A 20,739-nucleotide genomic window follows, 5' to 3' on the forward strand; every position below is an offset into this window, starting at 1 on the left:
AACTTACATTTTGTCTTCTTTTTGCTCACTTAGAAATTCAAAACAACAGAAAATAATTTAGAATTATTTACTTTCAAATTATTTATCTGTATTTCATCTAGTATTTTTTTGTTTTGTATTTTTGAAAAAAATCAACAAGAAATTAATATTACTTTTATTTATAATAAAATAATTCCTTATTAAATATGAAAACATTGGTTGGTAAATCTTTAGTTTTATTCTCCTGACAGGATTTTTTTTCTGCTCTGGACTCCAGTTGGGTTAAATATTTTCTGTATTTACATTTCAAAGTTTCTAGCAGACGTCTCAGTTACATGGAACAACTCTGAGTTGGTTCCTTTAAATCAGCACTGAAAACATTCCTGCAAGTTCCAATTAAAGATTATTTCATTCTTCATTTTTATCACATTTTATTATTTTATTTTTTTGTGCTTGTTATAAATTTGCATGCTAATTGTTCTCTTTGTGTGGTTCTTACACTTTATCCTTGTTTCAAATGTCATTTTCTTCTCCTTTGTTTCCTTTTCATTTTCTGTAAACAACCTGATTTACCCTGTGAATAAATGTTGCTAAACGAACTGGCCTCTCCTCGCCTTCAGATCACTGAAGGTGAAAATAAAATATGTTTCTTTGAAAAAACATCTTAGTGCACCTACTTGGTGATTGTGTAATTGAATCAACATGACTAACAAGATTAGGAGAATCCTATTTGAAAATCAGTTGCCCCCTCCCTCATTTAGTGTGGGAATGAGTTAATGCAGCAGAACTACAGTGTGTGAATGTGTGTGTGTGTGTGTGTGTGTGTGTGTCGGGGGGTGATAAAGGGTGTAACCATTCTGTCTGGAAATCCAGGGGCGTTTAAACCAAGCAATGTTCAAACAAACCCAACATGACGGAGAACACGACACAGGCTGAGGGTCTCAGCAGTCTAAACCGTCTGCATGCCTCAGTGTTCTAACTCCACATTTTGCAGAAACGGGTTCACTCTCAGAAACAGGCTTTTGTTCCACATTCTCTCTGCTGCCTCATAAAGACCACCCTCTGCTCAGTCCAAGCCCCCTTCTGCCTCCTCTACCTCCTCCTCTTCCTCCGCCAGGGACCAGGGAGATTTTCAGCACTTGCCACGGCGGCTCACAGTGGACAGCACCACAAAGACTCACTGATTCCTTTGCATCACCCAGACACTTGACAGAAACCACAGCTGACAGCCAATCTCAGCGTCCACTAGAGACACAGAGACAGCGGGAAAGTGATACAAGAGAAGCAAAGAGGAAGTCTTCTGTGGATTATCTCTGATATAATTCAGATTTTCAGCCTTCAATCCAAGCAGGCTTTTTTCAGTTAGTCTAAAACAGAATCAGCAGCATGGAAGAAGACCTGGACGAGGGGCAGACCCAGAAAGGTAAGGTTTTAAGTGAAAAGAGATTGTGTTGCTGGTGAAGAGGCGGGCAGCTGTTTGCAGAGCGTTCTTTGTTGGGTATCGTGTCTGTGTGAGCTGTTTGGGTCGCCAGAGGGGCGTGAACGGCTGCAGCCGCGGCTGGGCTGCCTTTGTGTGCTCCATGAGGATTTCATGGTTGTCATGACGGCTCAGAGAAAAACACAAACCAAACCGAGCCTCTGGTTCTGCTCTTTGTCTCCAGTGTTGCAATGCTTTTCAATGCTCACTGTTGATTTAATGGAGGAGCTGGCTCTTTCATTTACTTAAAACAGGAGCAACATTTGCTTTGCATGAAACCCCACCACTTTCCCAGCATGAATGATTTGGTGAATTGTCAGGTAACTTTAAGGCAGGAAAGGGAGATGATTGTTTATTGCTTTGTGGAGTGAAACATTTAAAACGATGTCAGTATTACAAAGGAAATCTTGACATGTCACGTCAAAAACACCTTTGTTTGTGCCTGCCCTCTCCCCTCCTGAAATCGACTTCATGTGACAGGCATGGCTTCATATGTTTGTGTTTTGCTCCCCTCCTCCAATCCCTCTCCTCTGCATCACACACACGAGCTGCAGCAGCTGCCACAGACCTGTCCTTATCATCTGATTTCTGTTCGCCCACTTCTGCAGATTACAGTCCAGTTATGCAGAAATAGTTCACTGTGTCTGCAAATGAGTGAGGCGGACAGAATATAGAGCTGCAGAATCAAACCAACACACTGCAAATAGAGGATAAGGTGTGTAGGTGTGTGTGTGTGCGTGTGTGCGTGCGTGTGTGTGTGTGTGTGTGTGTGTGTGTGTGCGTGAACCCACTGAGTGAACATAAAATAGAAAGATGGACCCGAGGAGTCGCAGGAATGACAGAAATATCGAGACAGAATAATTCTGGAGTGGTTTTGTGCAAAACACTGAGAGTCAACATTTCTAATGTAGTTCAAAATAAACAGAATCAAATCAACCTGTTACTGTCATAATGCTAGTGATGCCATATGCTCCATACATAAATATTTGTAAATTACAGACCAAATGTAAGTGGCATGTGGCTGTGCTTCCTGAATCACATAAGTGATTTATATTTTATTTAAAATAATAAAAACATTTAATTGAATTAAACAAATCTTTGAAATTACATATTCAAGTCAAAGTCTCTTTACGATTAATTTATTTTTTTTAAATAAGAATCTGTTCATTAAGGTTATAAAATTAATCTGATGGACGACAAAATCTTTTGGTATCACAAATTTAATTATAGAAACAAAAATGAACAAAGGTGTTATTTCTTGGCATTTATTAATCTTCATTTTGGCTCTTTATCTTACATGTGACTACTTCAGACTGACATCCTTCATATGGACCCAGGAGTAATGACTCAAAACGACACATTCAGTTCATTAGTGTTTAGTGATGATTTGTTTGCTAAAATCCAAAGCTATGAAAGCTCAAAGAAAAAAGGGATTCAAAGTTTTTAAAATCCTGTTACTACCTTAACTACTATATAAACTTAAAGCAGCTTTCAGACATTAGCTAAATAAGCCTCTGGTTAATAAAGATATTAGAAAGAAACTTGATGCATCTGATATTAAAGCAGTGACTAACAGATCCTCTCGTCTTTGAAGAGGCCACATGATCAGAATGACTTCACTGAAGAGGCGAGATGAAGACTGAGGCTGTCCACTTTGATTTCACGCCCATCTTTCTGTAAAATCCTGTAATCCACTGTAACAATTATCACTCACTTACAAGCAAGAGCCACACTTTGCTGCTGAGACACAAGAGATGGAGTCTGAAAGTACTGGATCCCATGGACCTTTGGTTATTTTAATAGAAGTTTCCCAGACAAAGAGAAAATCAATTTCTAAACCATGTTTTTAATTTCTTGTTGCTACCATTTTGATGAGTTGCGGGTGTCACTGAGTGCACTCACTGCCCGCTAATTCCCTTCTGTCTTCCTCTTCTGAGGCTGCAAATCTCAGATTATGAGTCAGATGCACCAGGTGGGTTCTGCTCGTTGAGCTGCTGGTCGACAGTAGGGGGGCACTCCACACATGAAAGTGGCCAGACACCACAGGGAAGCAAAGCAAGAACCTTTTGGAAACACAAACATGAGGCTAAGATGATTAGTTTTCCAAGGAACCCCTTAAAAATGACAACATGAGGAGTAAAACTGTTCACAAATAACCCAAACTGAAGTTTTGAAAATGTACCCAGTCAGTGTGCTGATTGATGCTCAATGGAAAAACAGAGAAAAGCCCACCTGTTAGCCCAGCCTGAGCCAAGAAGCTGCTCCACCAGGCACAGCTTGTCCTTCTGCTTCAGAGGTTTGATGAGGATTCTGACTTGGCAAGAAATGCATATCAAGGACCTTATTGATATTTTTATCAGCCTAAAATAGAGACTCTACCAAACAAACACAACATTTTATTTTATCCTAGTTTAGCTTTTGAAAGGTTCACAGAACTTCAGGAATGATTCAATTTTAATCTTGCATCAAATTCAAATTGTTTTCAAAACAACAATCTTCTTATCTCTCTCCTCTTTCTGAAAACAAAACTGCACCACTTCCTTCATAAGTTTTAATTTTCATGGACGACTTGTTTTGTCAAAGACTCCAGTTGTCTTTTTAATATCCGTTGTTTCTGCCTCTTCTGAGTTTTCCAACAAAATGGCAACAACAACCCCCGTCTGCACTCTTCTGCTTCGTCTCGCAGATATTTGGCTTCTTTGCTAACTGTTACACTCAATCCACCGTCACACCCAAACTGTGTAGCTGAATCATTTGAAAATCCACTCCAATCAATGCCTGTAACCCCCAAATCTCCCTTTTACTCTCTTTAGTCCATGACCAAAGTTTTTCATAAATCCAGAAAAAGGGAAACTTGCTAATCTTGTGAATCCACCACAGACGCCTTATGGAAAATCAAAACCCAAACTTGATGTTCTGATCCAAATGATGTTTTTCTGTTTCTTAACACAACAATAATCACTATGATATACAAGTTTGAAACCTCGTGTTACATCCAGGGAAATGTTGCTCTGTTATTAGAGAATGGCTTTAGCATTATTCTGAAGGACAGGAGATTTTAATTAAATAGTTTCAAAACTTTGCAGACAAAATAGAGTAAGTGAAATGGTTGAATTTCCAGATTCTATTTCTTACTATTTTTCTAAAAAATATTTATACTAAAAACAAACACAAATGGATTTATTTATTTTCAGATAACATCTGATTAAGTGAAATGTAACAAAAAATATATTTTTTTAAATTCCTTAATAGAGTAAATTGTGATTATGGCTCAGTAAATAAGGTCTATTTAATATAATGTTTTAAATGTATTTTTCACTTTAAATACAAAAAGTAAAAGTAAATTATTTTTAAACTCATTTAGATTTAATTATTCTAGAACTACACATTTCAATTATGCATATTTTTATTAAATATACGATGTAACACAATATTAATGAAAATATTTTAGTAAGTTGTTTTCAACTAATCTAATAGACAGGTTTAGTTTTAGTGTCAGACTGTGAAGGGTTAAAACAGTATATTTGATTTAGTTAGAATATGTTTAAATAACCACAAACTGATCCATCCTGATTTGTAAAGTCAAACCATTTTAGATTTATAAATAAAATCTCTTGAAGAGACTTCAGCATCATGTTATCTCAGGATTTGTGGAGCATCCATAAATCCAATAAAGCTGTATTACTGCCAGATGTTCAGACTGTTATAAAGAGTCTGTGGAGCAGTGAGGACCCTGACCAAACTCAGGTCAGGTCAGAGTACAGCAGCAGTATTTATCAATTTTTGGCCGTGTTTTAAAATATGAGTCTTCTGTCCTTGTGACCGCTCCTCCTGGTCTCATTGTTTGGAGTCCTGACCTGTCCAGCCCTGAAGAAGTCAGGGGAGTTCCTCCAATTGTTCCTTTCACCTTTTTTGAGACTTTCCTCTGAAAACATCATGACGACTTCTTATTGCACCAAAACAACTGATTGTGCTGTAAATCCTGTGATTCAACATCTAACGGTGGTAATAAACATGACTGTAATATTGCTGTAGTATAATAATCAAGCAGTAATATGCTTCAGTAAAGTTTTTACGTTGCTGATTTAAAGCTTCCATACAGATAAACTTGAGAAAATTAAGCAGCAGAATAATGTTTTGTTTTGCAGCTTTTTCGTAAAATTCCTACATTCCTTCTTGCTTGCTTAACAAGATATCGAGCTCATTTAATGCAAATATCTAGTGTTTTTTTTTTATCACTTTATCGCTTATTTCCTGGAATGAAGTTAAACGAAAGCACGTCCCCAGTCTACCAGGCATGCGGTTTTTTTAAAAGTATCTCTGAGGAGAAAAAGAGGAAATTGTTCGCCGGGCCTTTGGACCTGGCCCTCATCGGCCCCTTGGCCCTGAGGGCTCGTGTGCGTCTCATTCACTATTGTCCCACTGAATTTGTTGACATACAGTAAAGTGGGTCATGGCTCTGAAGTACTCGCTCTATTCTCAGATTTCGCGCAGGGGTTGACATGGCAACCATACTGGTTGATTAAACATGCGCAGAGGAGATGGGGGAGCAGGAAAGAAAAAGAGCGCTTGCCGCTTGCTACAGGAGAAATGGTGTGTAGCGAGAGGGGGAGCGGCATAAAAAGGAGCAAGGAAAGCAACGAGACAAGCATGTTATACCCTCACACTGACACAGATCCACCATCCCCCCCAAACCCACGCCCTCCTTTCCCTTTAACTCTGCCAACCTACCCACCGCCTCCCTGCCCCCATACATAACTCTTCTGATAACGAGCACCGGCAATCATGCCTGACTGGATGCATTGTGGTGCAAGCTAATCATAACCAAACAAACATGATTAGGTATTCTCTACTAATGGTTCTGTTTTTTCTCCTCTGGTAAGTGCATTGTTCCAGATTTGATTTTTCAAACTGAAGACATTCAGGTTACCTTCCCCATTCACATTTCTACCCAGACATATTTCTGCTGATTACATAGATTTGAACCTATAATTTTAATGCAATTAATCCCTTTTTTCCCTATGTAAAAAAATTACACCATTATTATATTGGCACATTTTTGGTCGACCCGTAAATCTGACACACTAACAACAGTGATAGATGTCAAAGCTGCTTCTCTAGACCCACTGGGGTTCATTTCTGCTTCTAAGCTGATCTGATGGTACACTGGAAAAGACTATTGTGTTCAAGTTGTGCTAGAAGGAGTTAGTCTGTCAGCGCAGCTATTCAAGCCTAGAAAAGCATCTCCATGGTAAACAAGCAGCAGCAGTTCACACGTCCCTGTCAGCATCCCCAGTCCACTAAAGAAGTTCCAAGATGATCAGGCCGTCATAAAGACTGGAAACTGTATGTGTAGAGAAGTACTTTGCACCAGTCTGACAGCTGAACAAACTAAATAACTGATTAAAACATCTTTAATAATTTAGCAGCAAAAATGTTTTTGAATTGAAAACGTTGCATAATTTGTGAATAAATGATTTGATTAAAATGCAATTAGTTGGAATCAATTAATTAAAGACCTAGTAATTAGCTGCATTCCTTTTCATTTTTCCTTATATGGTGCTACATTTGTGAAGTGAAAGCGCTTTTTAGTTGAGCAACAGAGTTGAGTAGGTGAGTTGCACATCAATAACAATTTGATCTGTTATTGACTCTTGTTTGTTGCTGTTTAAAAGATAAAATTATTGAGATCTCACAAAGTCTGAAGGAACTAAACATACTGAAGCTTCAGAAACACATGGGAGAACCAGACACAAACACCAGAGCCTATAACCAAGCCTGGTCACACACTGTTGTGGGACAACATCTCATTCTTCCACCAGAGGATTTGTTTAGTTTTTTATGGCCATAACCCAGATTCTCTACTCTGTTGCATAACCCACAAATGTATTTTTCAAACAAATGCCTCAATGTTATTGAACAAATAAGAGTATTATTTAAAAATCAATTTATTTCAATAACTCCATCACCAAGTGAAACGCATTATTTAAGTTATACAAAGTGATGTTTTAGCACCTTTATTTCTCTTAAGGGGTAATGACTTTACATTTACAGCTAATAAAATCATATTTAAAATTAGAACATCAGACCAATAAAAAAACATGTTTAAAAACAGGAATGTTAATTTAATAAAAAGTATGTTTAATACCTGCTTAAAGGTTGTTGCTTTCAAAAGGTACTTTTAATCTGACAATTGAGACTCATATTCTAAATATGAGTTTGAAAAGAAACAAACAAAAAGCATAAAAGAAAGAATTTTAAAGTTAGTTCTGCTTTTCAACGCCAACAGAAGTTACCTGAGTTTTATTAGGATGGAACTGAACTTTGAAAATAACATCTAATATGTTAGACAGTGGGGTAAAAAAACGGGATGAGATATTAGAAGTTGCAGAACCACCTTTATTACAGCTTCTCAGACCTGAAGAGGAAAACAACGCGTCTACTTTGGGTCAGACACGGCTATTTATGGTGATTTCTCTTGCTGCACGTTTTGTGTTTCGTCTCAGGGAATCTGACTCCTCCTTTCCTTTCAGCTTGGGGGAAGCTGGTTTTTCTGCTGCTGCAGCAGTCCTGTCTGCCAGGAGGTCACTCAGATGGCAAGAGGTACTGAACTCTCTCAGTGCTCAACGGTTCCTCACTTTGGATTTGGAAATGGGTGACAAACTTAAAAAAGGCTTTGTGAAGGAAGTTGAGCAGAATGCATCTTTCTGGACGAGACGCCACAAAGGACTCAGCAACCAGTCAGCCAATCAGAGGCAGATTGGAGTAAAGTGCAATTGCACTTATATTAAATGGTTGTTAATACACCAGATTTTTTTCTACCACATTCTTCAAACTCAAGAGAGACTGAAATTACCAACAATGGCAGATAAATGTTTTCACTTAGAGCTTCCGAATGCTTTTTATCAAATAAAAACAAAACTTCTGCTGGAACAGGAGGCATCTTTGACTAGACCAACGGTCCATAAGGGATATTTTACAGGGACTTGGAAGAAAGCAGTTAAAAGAGGTGAAATGTGCAAATATCTCTTAATTGTATCAGGTGTTTGGTGCACTGTACAGATCAAAAGATCATCTAACACTGATCTAGTATTAGTTTTCAAGTTCAATAAAAAATGTTTACACATCTAACATCCTTTTATCTGGTTTTGTACAGTATTTATAAATATTCAATCATATTTCCACTTTTGCAGGTATTAGAGAGTACAAATGCATGACTGCAAGCATTATTTATCCAAATTGAAAGTTTCATAAGTTCTCCATAATTAAGCAGCCTCATTTTATGAGCATTATTTGTTCCTTCATGAAATGGTGAACAAATACCCAAACTCTTCACACCTCACACTGTGAACTTTAGCCATGACCCTAATCATTCTTTGTGCCACTTAATGCTGTACGATTACACACTTAATGGCCAAAACCCGCTTAGAACCGTGACACACAAAAAGGTGCCTGAACACACCACACTGGATTATAGGTTTCCATAAAGGCTTTAACAATGTAATGAATTTAAAAATGTTGACTGGTTCTTACTTGATGAGACTAATCAGGAGTCAAATGTAGACTTCTGTGGATAAACTGTAAATACTTTCATTCATACTGCTGTGAAGTTCAAGTTTTATATCAAATACAACTTATAATTTCTTGTGTAAGAAATTAAACATTTACAATGCAAGAGGTGACTAATGAGCAAGACTGATGCAAAATGATGTTATCCTCAATTTGTACAACATTCAGATGCACTGGTGCCACAAAGGAGCAGTAAATCCTTGGTTAATGAAGCCCACCATCATCCTGAGCCGTCTTCCCTCTGCTAGACGTCATTTAGCTTTAAACATATTTAAGCACTGAAAAGTTGACTGGGTCACTGAGGATCTGAGGGTGTGTGTGTTTCTTTCGCCTGCTGGATATGACACTGACAGATGGAGCAGAGGTGGGAGGTGCAGGGTGGTGGTGGTGGTGGGGGGGTGATCCTTTCTCTTTGTATTAAACAGACCCCTTCTGCTGATTGGGCCGTGGCGTTTTGGGGTCACATTCACTTTTTACACCTGTTTGTGTTTTTTGAGGAGGTTTTATCATGTGAGGATGCATTATGCAAATCCCACAGAGATCTTTGTTTAAATAATTAAAATGTTAAAATCCTTTTATTTTGCACCATGACGTGTTTAAATGTAACCTATTTTCAATCAATTTTGAGCTGATTGAGCTGTTGGATATGCAATGCACAGTAAAGGTAATCTGTAACAAAAACAAGTAGGACCAAATTCTTAAAGTTCACAGAAAATACTTAAAAAAACAACAACAAAAAACGGATTTTCAGATCTACTGTAATTTTTTTGGCCCCTAATATAGCATGGGATATTTTATTTTTACCATGGCTAAAAAGCATGAATAAGTCATGTGAGAGGCTTCCATGCCGTTGTTTTGTGCCACTCCTAAATTATGGATCAGACACCCAGCAGCTCCTCCTCATCCTTCATCGGCCAAAACTTTGGGTCAGTTAAGCTTAGCAAAGAGTTACAGAGAAGAAAATGTTTTTTCTCTGCATCATTTATTCATCGCTGCACTCATTCAACATATATATTTCTATATTTTTATCGGGGAGTCAAATGGTCATTCTGTCTTTATATTTCAGTATTTAGGGAATCCAAAGTGTCTCCATTCCACAAAATTAAAAGCAGAGAATCAATAAAACATCAGTCATGTCACAGCCACTCACTAATGCACACACCGCGCTCATCCAACCCTGTAGCTCCACTCCACTGTTTCCATGGAAACATGTCCTCTCACTAATGCAGAACAGGCTATTTTAATTATAGCTTAATAAGCAAAAATAATTAAGACTTCTGTTTTTCCTCCATATGAATTATTGATAATTGACTCAATAATGCTTCAGATGAAAATGAGCAACATTAAACCAGAAGGAGAGAAAGATTTTTGACTTGGTGTAATCTGTGTGCAGGAATGTAAATAATGCAAAAGTAATAAACATCAATTGAGGCCAGGCCATAAATCTTTTATACGAGCGTTCTTTACTCATCATGTTGAAATCGTCTCTGCATGGCTGCAGCAACACGTCTTCAAAGTGTATAAAGAGACACAGTCTTGTTTTTTTAATCAATGCTCAACGAGAAAAATCACAGCTATTACTTGAACAAATGAGAAAAAAAAAGTCTAAAATAACAAGAAAACATGTTTTTGCTCCACCTGTAAGGCATGAAACCTATAAGATGGTTGTAGATTTAATGTCTGATGACTGGACAGCAAATGTGATTGGCTGCATCCTTCACACTTTATGAGTCACCATTGGGTCAATAAATCCGGCCATGAGACTGAGAGAAGAGAGGTGGCAAACTCACCATCTGTCCTGGAGGATTTTCAAACAATCTGATGTTTGAGGCACGTTTAAAATGAGAACACTAAAAGAAATAAGAACAAAACGCCACCAACAGGAATTTTAAAGGCTGAACAGCCAACATAAAACTAAACTATCATTATCAACATCCATCCATCCATCCATCCATTCATCCATCCATCCATCCATTCATCCATCCATCCATCCATTCATCCATCCATCCTCTTATCCAAAATTGTGTTAGAAGGAAAAAGTCTGGTAGGGACAGGGGTGGATCTACACAGAGGCTTGGGGGGCTGTTGCCCCCCTCAGTAAAGTCAGAAGCGACTTATAGCGTTCAAATTAAATATTAATTCCCATAAATATGCAATTACAAGTTCAGTAATGACTGAAACGGTTTCAAGCACATTTTCTATTGAATAAAATCAATAGCTAAAAATGACAAACATTCTTCCAGTGGGTTCTGGATCTGCTCTATGATTTGCTCCCAGTTGAATATTCCCAAAGTCGTTAAAAGCATCCAGGAGAAATCCTGATCAGGATAGAAGGAGGAAGTATAGCTATGTTTGTCTGAGATCTCCTCGATTTGGTCAACATCGTTTTCAGAGAAGGCTGAAATGTAGAGTTTTATGATTTTGTTTCAGCTCTTTCCTTATCCCAACCCAAAAGAGCTGTGCCTGCTTTACTGCAGAGACGCCTCCAGTCTGTCTATTTCTGGGTCTGATCGACCATCGCTTGTGAACAAATCAACAAGATACTTGAATTCCTTAACTTGGAAGAAGGAGCCAATTTATTCACATTGAGAGCCATGATTCAGACCTTAAAGAACCTGCAGACTGTTCCACTGCATGATGAGTACTATGGCTAGTAGAATCACTTCTTCTTCTCTCCATTTCTATGTTAACACAAGGAGAATCACTTTGTGCAGACACTGCTCATCCTCTGTGTATGCAAGGACTGGTTTGTGCTTCGAGGCAATACAGACTGCCACATAAAGTTTTCTTCAGATCCACAAAATACTTACAAACTGGACAACTAAACTCCTGTGGTGTTGGCAAGGATTTATTTTCCTCAACTAAACTATTCAGAGCAAGCATTTATGAATCAAAATCCTGCTTATTTAGTCCAAAATCATTCAAACAACAAACCAAGAACAATGCACAGAAGCCAAGTGCACTGGACTTTCTTCTCCATTCTTTCATATGTCATGTTGGTGAAAACAGTCACAGGTTGATTCTGGGGTAAAGAAAAAATTGCACTAGGTGTTAGAAAAAGCAAACATTCTCTGCACACCCAGATAAAATGGTTAAAAATTAAATAGTGTGTCTGAAAACACATTCCACAGCACAGCAGTGAGTGAGGATGCAGATAGTGAACCCTGGGAGAGGCTGGAGCCCTACCAACCGTCTGAATGCTCAGCACAGCCTGGCAGGCGGATCAGCTACTCAGTATTCCACTCAGGTCTACCATGAGAATCAGAAGCAGAGTTGAGGAGCAGAGATGTTATTCTGATGCTTAATTTGCAGAGATAGATGGTGACTGTTACTGCTGATAACGTCTGATGCTGAAAATAATCTGAATTTGTTCCTTTTTTTATTTGTGCTATAATTTACAGTAACAAAATGAGGTTTTCTATCCCAACAAATAAATGCTTACACATTTAACCATTGATCAAAAAGCCAAGAAGCACACAGCTGCATTTGTTTGTGTTATTAAAATGTCTGCTGGTTTATGTGCTGCAGCGCCTTGCAAGGTTTGTTCTGCTGCAGCACTGGGAATAGGTTTAGCTTCTGCTGCTGTCTGTCTGAAAAATGACTGACTCAGAAACACAAACAAACACCCAAAGACACGGCAGTGACTCATAAATCTAACCAATTCATATGACAGCTGCATACATCAGCATTTACAGTCCCAGCCTCTCGGGGACGAAGAGGGACTCCTCCAAACTGGAACCAGAGCCAACCAGTCTCTGGTCACCTACAGGTCCTCTGGGGGTAAGCCTGGCAAAAAGGACAGGGTTAAAGGTCACGATCTCTATGTAAATCTCAGGACGGGATTTCATCCAATATGAAATGTCAGCATTGCCCACAAGTTTGGGCAACTCCTAGTATAAATGTAGGGCTGGAGTCTATAAACTGCAAAGTAATTTTTCCATTTTCAATTCATATTCTAAGGTAAAACATTTTCCAAATAAGCATTTTTTTTAAATCTATTTTTGCCACTAATTATGAAACAAAACAATTATTATATTTAAAAAATCTATAATCTATAAACTATGGATAATCAAACAAAAGAATCATTTTGTTCACACGTTTTGTTTGGCATATAAACTAGACCCAGATAAAGAACCAAAGGTCCAAATGTTAAAATCAGAGCCACAAGCATCTAAAAATCAAGAAATGTTGCAAAGTTGCAAGATTTTCTGATTGGATATCATCTAAATGCAAGTAAGACTCTTTTTAATTTCATAGAAATAAAATGAAATGAGGAAGAATCAAACAGTCAATCTTCAATCAACATCTTTTTCCAGAATTGCAAAACAAACATTAAATTCAATAATTTGTAGGCCTTTAATACCACAGAGGATCTCTGAGAATAATGTAATACAATAGTAATAAACACGAAATAGAAGTGGACATTAAATGTCTCATTCTTGGCTTAGAATATGTGGAACAGAATAGGAACTACACAGTTTAACATACACAAGTGATATGTGTGTGGGTGTGTGTGTGTGAGTGTGTGTGTGGGTTTAGCTGTTATAATTTTCTTCTCTTGTCACTAATGGACTTTATTCTGATTTGTGTTATGGTGTCAATCCTAATCTCTGTCCAAATCTCGTTTATGAAGGAGGTATTTTAGAATTTACCATGCTCCTTGTTATCCTAAAGAAAATTATTATTTCTAAACCATAGAAAACGATTCTCAGATTTAGTCTTGGAAGTTTCTTTTTCCATGTTTCTTTTTCTCAGCCAGTGAACTGAGACTTAGTGTACAACCTTCTGATGGATTTTCCTCATTTGTGATGTCTGAATTATTTAAAATCCTGCAGACGGGAAAGTCGTGTCTCCCGGCGTGAAAAGTCTTCTTGAATTTTGCTCTGACTCAGTCAACTGACCGAGGAACCTGGCTGTGTTTTCAGGATGCTTGGAGTGTTGCATCAAATGCCTGGGCGGCATCCCGTACCCGTCCCTGGTAGCTACCATCCTGCTGTATGCGGGCGTGGCCCTGTTCTGCGGCTGCGGGCACGAAGCCCTGTCGGGCACCGTCACCATCCTCCAGAACTACTTTGAGGTTGTGAGGAGCCCAGTGGATGCGCTGGACGTCTTCACCATGTGAGTGAAAACCATCAGTTTGCAAAGAGAAACTGTCCACAGTAAAAATGAGGACAAGAATAATCCCTCAAATCACATTCTAATATTGCTGAAGAAAGTTTGTGTTTATTGCTCCATTTTTTTGTGTGTTATTGTGAATTTCTATAAGACAGAGTAATTTGAAGAACAAAATGTTTTTCTGTATTTACTCTACAGGATTGACATAATCAAATATGTGATCTATGGCATTGCTTCGGCTTTCTTCGTCTACGGCATCCTGCTGATGGTGGAGGGATTCTTCACCAGCGGAGCCATTAAGGATCTGTATGGAGACTTCAAGATCACCACCTGTGGACGCTGTGTCAGCGCTTGGGTACGAGCCTGCACGCTTCAGGATACACAGAGTTTAAATGCTTTACTCTCAAGGCCTGAGGGATTTGTTAGAGGATATTAGAGAACAAACTAAGGAACACAGCAGCCTGGTGTTGTATCAACATTGAATCTTGGTTATAATTTCTTTTTTCTGCAAAAAGTCAAATTAAAGTGATGAAAAAGCAACCAGTGATTTCCTATCAAGATCATCTTGAGATATAGTAACTTAAAAGAATATATAATAAAGAAAGTAAGCTATTTTTAAATAAACTTGTTAGCATCATCAAATAGATATTTGACAGAAATAGAAAAATGAAGCAGAGCATAAGGAAGCTAAGCTGCTTCTTAAGACCCTGGAGGTCAACAGGAGAGACAAAAGGCTCTTTAATGCCCACAAAGTGTAAAGATCTTCAAATAGAAGCATTTAGGTTAAAAAAAAGTCCTGAATTAGCCAACCTTTCAATTCACTCAAATGAGCTAAATTAACAGAAGATTAAACGTGTAGCAAGTGTTTTCTCTAACTTCTTTAAAACTGTTATAGAAACAAACTTTTGCAAATCCAAAAGAATTTATTTCTGCAAATGGCATTCAACGGTTTCCAACATATGACATGCAAACCACCTTATGCTTCAAATTTTCAGAATGCTTTGTTAATTTTGACGTTTTTAAAATTACACACTATTAGTTTTACTTCTTAGCTTAGATTGGCACGGTGCTCTCTTATTAACCCATGTCTGCTTCTGATTGGCTGATCAATCCCTCCTTACGACTCCTCCCCAGAGATTGGAGACTAAATAAATTTTTTCAAGAAGATATGGACAACAAGGACACAAAGGACCAATCGTTCAAGATTTTTTTTTATTCTGTTTTTGTTTGAATCATGAGCTACGTTAGGATCGTCTATTTTTGGGTAAAGTTGTGCAACGCTTTGGTTTTTCCTCCATGCATCTTGCAACATCCACAATTCTTTATAAGTGTCTTTTCCTCCACACCATCATTCTGATTCTCTATGCAATCAAAAGTGGGGAATCAACAGAAATCCAAAAGCCAGAGCAAAAAGAAACCAGTACCATCTGCTGCAGAAGTTCTGAAAATGTGACCAGGAAAAAGCAATATTTACCTTACATTTATGATTTTACTAACATGTCAGATTCTTTTTAGTATAGTTATCTAGCTTCCTGTGCTTATTTTCAGTTCATCATGCTGACTTACATCTTCATGCTGGCCTGGCTCGGAGTGACAGCTTTCACCTCCATTCCAGTCTTTATATATTTCAACATCTGGAATATTTGCCAAAATGACACTGTGCTGGAGGGGGCTTCGCTGTGCCTCGACCCGCGTCAATACGGTAACTGTTTTCTCCGATTCTTTACCCTGCCCATTCCTCTCAGAGTTATCACAACCTCTGAAGCTCATGTGTAGATCATGCATCCAGAACAGCTGCTCTAGAACAGAAAAATCTATAGCTAACTGGTGGCTGCACTTATATGAAGTGAACTTACATGAAAGCCAATATTCAACTCTGAAATTCTGATACATCAGAGCCAGGTTTGTCTGAAGTGCTTTTAATGTTTTCAAATCAAATTATGCTGTTGATAGAATTAGTGCCATATATTCCAGCCTATTAACCACCAGCAGGCACTCACACAGCGACTGAGTGTCAACAACAATTTGCCACCACAGAGACAATGAAACGCCTTGTTCATACGAGAACTGTTTTATGGAAACTGTTTCTACATTTTGCAGATTTTTTCTGTGCTCTGATAAAAAAAGAAAAACTCACTTGATAATAAAACTAACTTCTTATTTCAGGCATTGTCCCGCTTGCTGAAGCAAAAACAGTGTGTGCTGGATCAGAGAAGTTCTACAGGATGTGTGGATCTACTGAGGTAAAAGATTCAGTGACGGAAAGTCGTCTTTCTTGCACTCTTTCAGCATAAGTGAAAAAAGCATGTGCGCAGAACCAAACCTAGCCATAAATAATGGCGGTACACACGTCACCCGTTTTGTGCACGGCTGAGCAGACTGTGTTCAAGGAACGCAGCAGACAGGTTGGGGCTAAAGCTACTCTGACGTTTACAGCAGGATATGGCACAAATCAAACCAAAGACATGATCTCCCACTGAGAATAACACTCAAGATTTGCAGATATAAACAGATCTGTGGGGTAAATACAAATGCACACCAGACTTTTTTTTTATATCTTTAGTTTAATAAAACATTTACTTCAAAATTATGCACTATTTGGTGTTTATTATGCAGGATTTTTATGGAAGAAAGCAGAATTAACTGGTATTTTAATGGCTATTTCTTTGTAATTCTTTCTGATCTGAATGCTACCATTAAAACCATCCGGTTCTGGTTCTGTGTCAGTGATTAATATGGTGTGATTTGTTTCTTCTTGCAGCTGGATATGACGTTCCACCTCTTCATCTGTGCCCTCGCTGGAGCAGGAGCCGCCGTTATTGCAATGGTGAGCTACCAACGGCAAAATGAAATCAATATTTCAAATGTACCTCAACATCTCCCAAATGCAGAACTCTAGAGATACCAGCAGAATACAACAGCTCTGGCTCGTGCACGATCTCATTTGTTTTAAGAAGAATGTGCATTCCTCTGATTAGCTGCTGGAAACTGAGGAGAAACGTTGGGAAACTGGTGACATTTTGTTGTTTCTCCTTTTGATTCCCTGGGAGATTAAAGAGGCAGACAGAGGAAAGAAGGCATTTTGGTGCAGTGAAAGAGACAGGGTTCGTCTCCCTCCCTCTTTTGCAGGCGGTGGGCATGTCATGCTGTTGTCATGGAAACAGGGAAAAGAAAGGCTCAGAGATTGTTGCAAACATCGCTCAGTAATTTGTGTGAAGCCATTTTCTGAGGAGCAGAAAGTGGTTGCTGGACAGAAACCGATGGCGTGAACTGTGGCGGGACTCAAAGCCTCTTCTGATAGTTTCTCTGCCAAACAGAAACCACAACAGAACCTCCAACCAAGGCTGACAATGTTCTGAACCACACAAACACGGCCAAGAATCTTTAACGGGAACACAGACAAAAGGGAGCAACTGAACCCAGACGTGTAAATCTGGAGGAGCTGTCTGGATCTTAGAAAAGTCTAGCGGTGCAGGAGTCAGACTGACAGGAGAAGCTGTTTTATTAAAGCACAAAACATTCATTATAATCTCTGCTACCATGGTAACGTCATGGTTCAATACATGGACTGGCATCATGCTGCCACCTGGTGGACCACCAAATTACTAAAAATAAACATCACAGCAACAAGGTGGCAAAAAACTTCATGTTTTCTATTGTGACCCTCACTGCTTCCCCTTGTTGATCTGTGTACTAAATAAATATTTCAACAAAAAATGTTCTTGGAATTAACAATAAAATTAACAATAACAATAAAAAAGAGTAATCAAATGACAATGGTATACAAGCTCAGTTCAACCACAGGACACAAGAAAAAGACTTCACACTAAAACAGGTTTCTATGAACCTTCCAGATATGTGATTTTGTCTTACATATTTGGTCTTGAGCTCAGTCATGCTGCCAATCCTCAGCCTCCTTCGTACCTTCACCTACCACACCTCCTTACTTACCCGAGTATCTTTTACTCTATACTGTCACTGTACAGTACAGAGTAAAGAGACAGTTTTGCATCTGTCCAAAACTCTCATCATCCTGATTCGACTTCAAATCTACAGTAATTTCTTCTTATCTTGTACAGTGAACCAGTGGTATTCCATCTAAAAGTTGTACATATGTTCAGGTTGTACCATCACACCATTTAAGAAAATGGCTTCTATATTGTGAACCGTGTCAAATTAATTTATTTCTCCTTTTTATTTTGCATTTCTCCATTTTTCCTCACAGATCCACTACTTGATGGTTCTGTCTGCGAACTGGGCCTACGTGAAGGACGCCTGCCGCATGCAGAAGTACGAGGACATCAAGTCCAAAGAGGAGCAGGAGCTTCATGACATCCACTCCACTCGCTCCAAAGAGCGCCTCAACGCGTACACATAGAGTCCAGCGCGAGGCCCGGCCCCGCCACTCCGGCCTCTCTCCCCCCGCCTCTCCTCTTGCTTTCTCTCTGTCTCTCTCTACCATCCCCTCCCGAGGGGGGCGGAAGGCGCCTAGGGCCCTCGGCACTGCTGATATAACTGGTGCGTCATGTGACAATGTGGTCTGGGGTGCTTCTCACAAAGCTCCTTCGTCACAAGCAGCATCTTAAATGAAAAAACAAAGCCCCTTTACCTCTCTCGTGGATGGGTTTTTCTAATCATCGTCATGGCAGTTGTATTATTCTTGAATACGAGTCGTTTAGTGCTGATTGTAGTTTTAGTGTAGTTTGTAGAATCAAAAGTAGCAGTAATATTTCAGCTCTTTTAAGTTTTATTAAAATTTGTGTATAAATCTTTTGTTTTTATTTGGTAATTTTGCTCTCATTCATAATTTATTTCTTTTTCATTGATTTCTGAGGAGGTCAACAGGGGCTTTAAAGGGTTTTTAAGCACATTTCTCATGTTGTGTGTGTGGAGATTTCATGTGTAAGAGTGTTTTAAATGAATGAGTGCTTAGGTTTTGAAAATATTTTGCATCTCACCTTAAAAAATGCAAATTTTGCCAGAATTCCCAGGGATTAAGATACACTTTCACAATAAACAACTATTCAGTTTGTTTTCGATTATAAAGTAGCAAACCAACTAAATATTAAGTACCAAATCAATGCAAAGAAATCTCTGTTAAAAAGAAATTATTACTAATATAAAGGGGGAACGAGCCAAGTTAAATTTAATTGAGAAGTATAACCTTGTCATTTAAATCTATTTTCGGAAAGCAGAGCATTATGAATACTAATCTTGTGTTTAAGCAAAACTCTGCACTGTAAATATGGTGACATCAAAGATTATCTTTATGTTTTTGCACTTATGTTAAAGGAAAATTAAAAAGAAACCTATCCAGTCTCCACCAATCTGAACTAAAAAGAATGAGCCTGAAGCTGAGAAGTTTCTGCTGTAATGTCGGTCCTTTGTGGATTAATGAGATGTGATGTCACAGATTTTTATTTGTGTTTTAAGACAGTAACTGTGTTGCCTACACATTTCACTATACGGCTGCAGAAACAGCCTGTCACTTCATTGCCTGCTTTTTTTTTTAAAAAAACAGCCTCTCCTAACCCCGTTTCATGCACTGACTTGACTTTTTCTGTGCTCTCTAGATGTAACCGCTTTGGTGTTCAACTGAAAGTTGGATAACTGTACTGTTAGTAAAGACTGTGAATTTACTGTGGATGTTTTTTTGTGGCATGGAGATTCCTTAATATAGTCTTATTGACTCAAAAGTTTATTTCCTTGTTTATTTTTGTAATTTAGAGCGTCTTGATGGATCAACCCTTTGTTTATATGTGCAGTAATGAACCTCCCACACTCACTGCATCTTATCCTTCTGATATTAGACTGTAGACTTTGAGTTCTGTCTATTTAGTTTGTGATGAGCTTTCAATCATGTCTTAAAGCTGATTCTCGTACCAACATGACTTACTCGGTAATGATGAGAAAAAAAATGCTTTCAGCTTCCTCCTCGTATTAGTCTTTTGTACTTTCACTACAGATGCTCAAACGCAGGCTTTAAAGGAAATCTGTTTTGTACATCCATGTGCCAACAGCTAGAAGTGGCTTATTTGACATGTATGATCAAATTTGCTTGCATAAATAAAATTCACTTGTGTACTTGTTAATAATTATATGAGTCAAGTGTAAAGTTTTTTTGACAATTTTTCACCGTTGGGACATTTAAAACGGGACTGTGCAGTTGAAAAAAGAACACTTGTCAAGATATCTTAATTTAATTTATTTTATCTTTTAGATTAACTTGAAAAAAAAATGTAAGTAAAAATTTTAATTTATTTTATTTTGTTTTATTTTATGGTTTACATTAACCCGAGAAATTCTAAAAAAAATATTTAGGTTATGATTTTATCGTATTGATCAAACTGGAAAAGCTGAAAAACATATTTGGGTTACTTAATTGAGTTTAATTTTATTGTCTAGGTTTAACTGAGAATATTGATATTTACAGTAAGATTTCAGTAAATTTTATTAAATTTTTTAGATCAACATAAAGTAAAAACAAATATTCAGGTTAAGACTTTTTATTTGTTTATTATTTTGATCAACCCAAGAAAGTTGAAAAATTATTTAAGGATTTTATTTGATCTTGTCTCATCTTATTGTTTAGATGAACT

The 20,739-nt window shown here is 38.0% G+C and overlaps 1 protein-coding gene and 1 long non-coding RNA gene across 2 annotated transcripts; both read left to right on the top strand.

Moving 5' to 3' along the window:
- The first annotated feature begins 855 nt into the window (after positions 1 to 855).
- On the top strand, positions 856 to 20,238 carry gpm6aa (glycoprotein M6Aa). The gene is made up of 7 exons (XM_044127239.1): positions 856 to 1,402; positions 13,951 to 14,143; positions 14,339 to 14,495; positions 15,689 to 15,842; positions 16,307 to 16,383; positions 16,902 to 16,967; positions 18,366 to 20,238. Exons 1-7 carry the CDS (start codon positions 1,366 to 1,368, stop codon positions 18,516 to 18,518), a joined length of 837 nt encoding a protein of 278 aa, XP_043983174.1. The 5' UTR covers positions 856 to 1,365; the 3' UTR covers positions 18,519 to 20,238.
- Positions 7,718 to 8,389, top strand: LOC122837116. Its single transcript, XR_006371689.1, has 2 exons — positions 7,718 to 7,904; positions 7,990 to 8,389. It is a non-coding gene; the product is annotated as an uncharacterized LOC122837116 (long non-coding RNA).
- Positions 20,239 to 20,739: the final 501 nt, after the last annotated feature.

Source organism: Gambusia affinis, linkage group LG09, assembly GCF_019740435.1.
Source record: "Gambusia affinis linkage group LG09, SWU_Gaff_1.0, whole genome shotgun sequence".
Lineage (NCBI taxonomy): Eukaryota > Metazoa > Chordata > Actinopteri > Cyprinodontiformes > Poeciliidae > Gambusia > Gambusia affinis.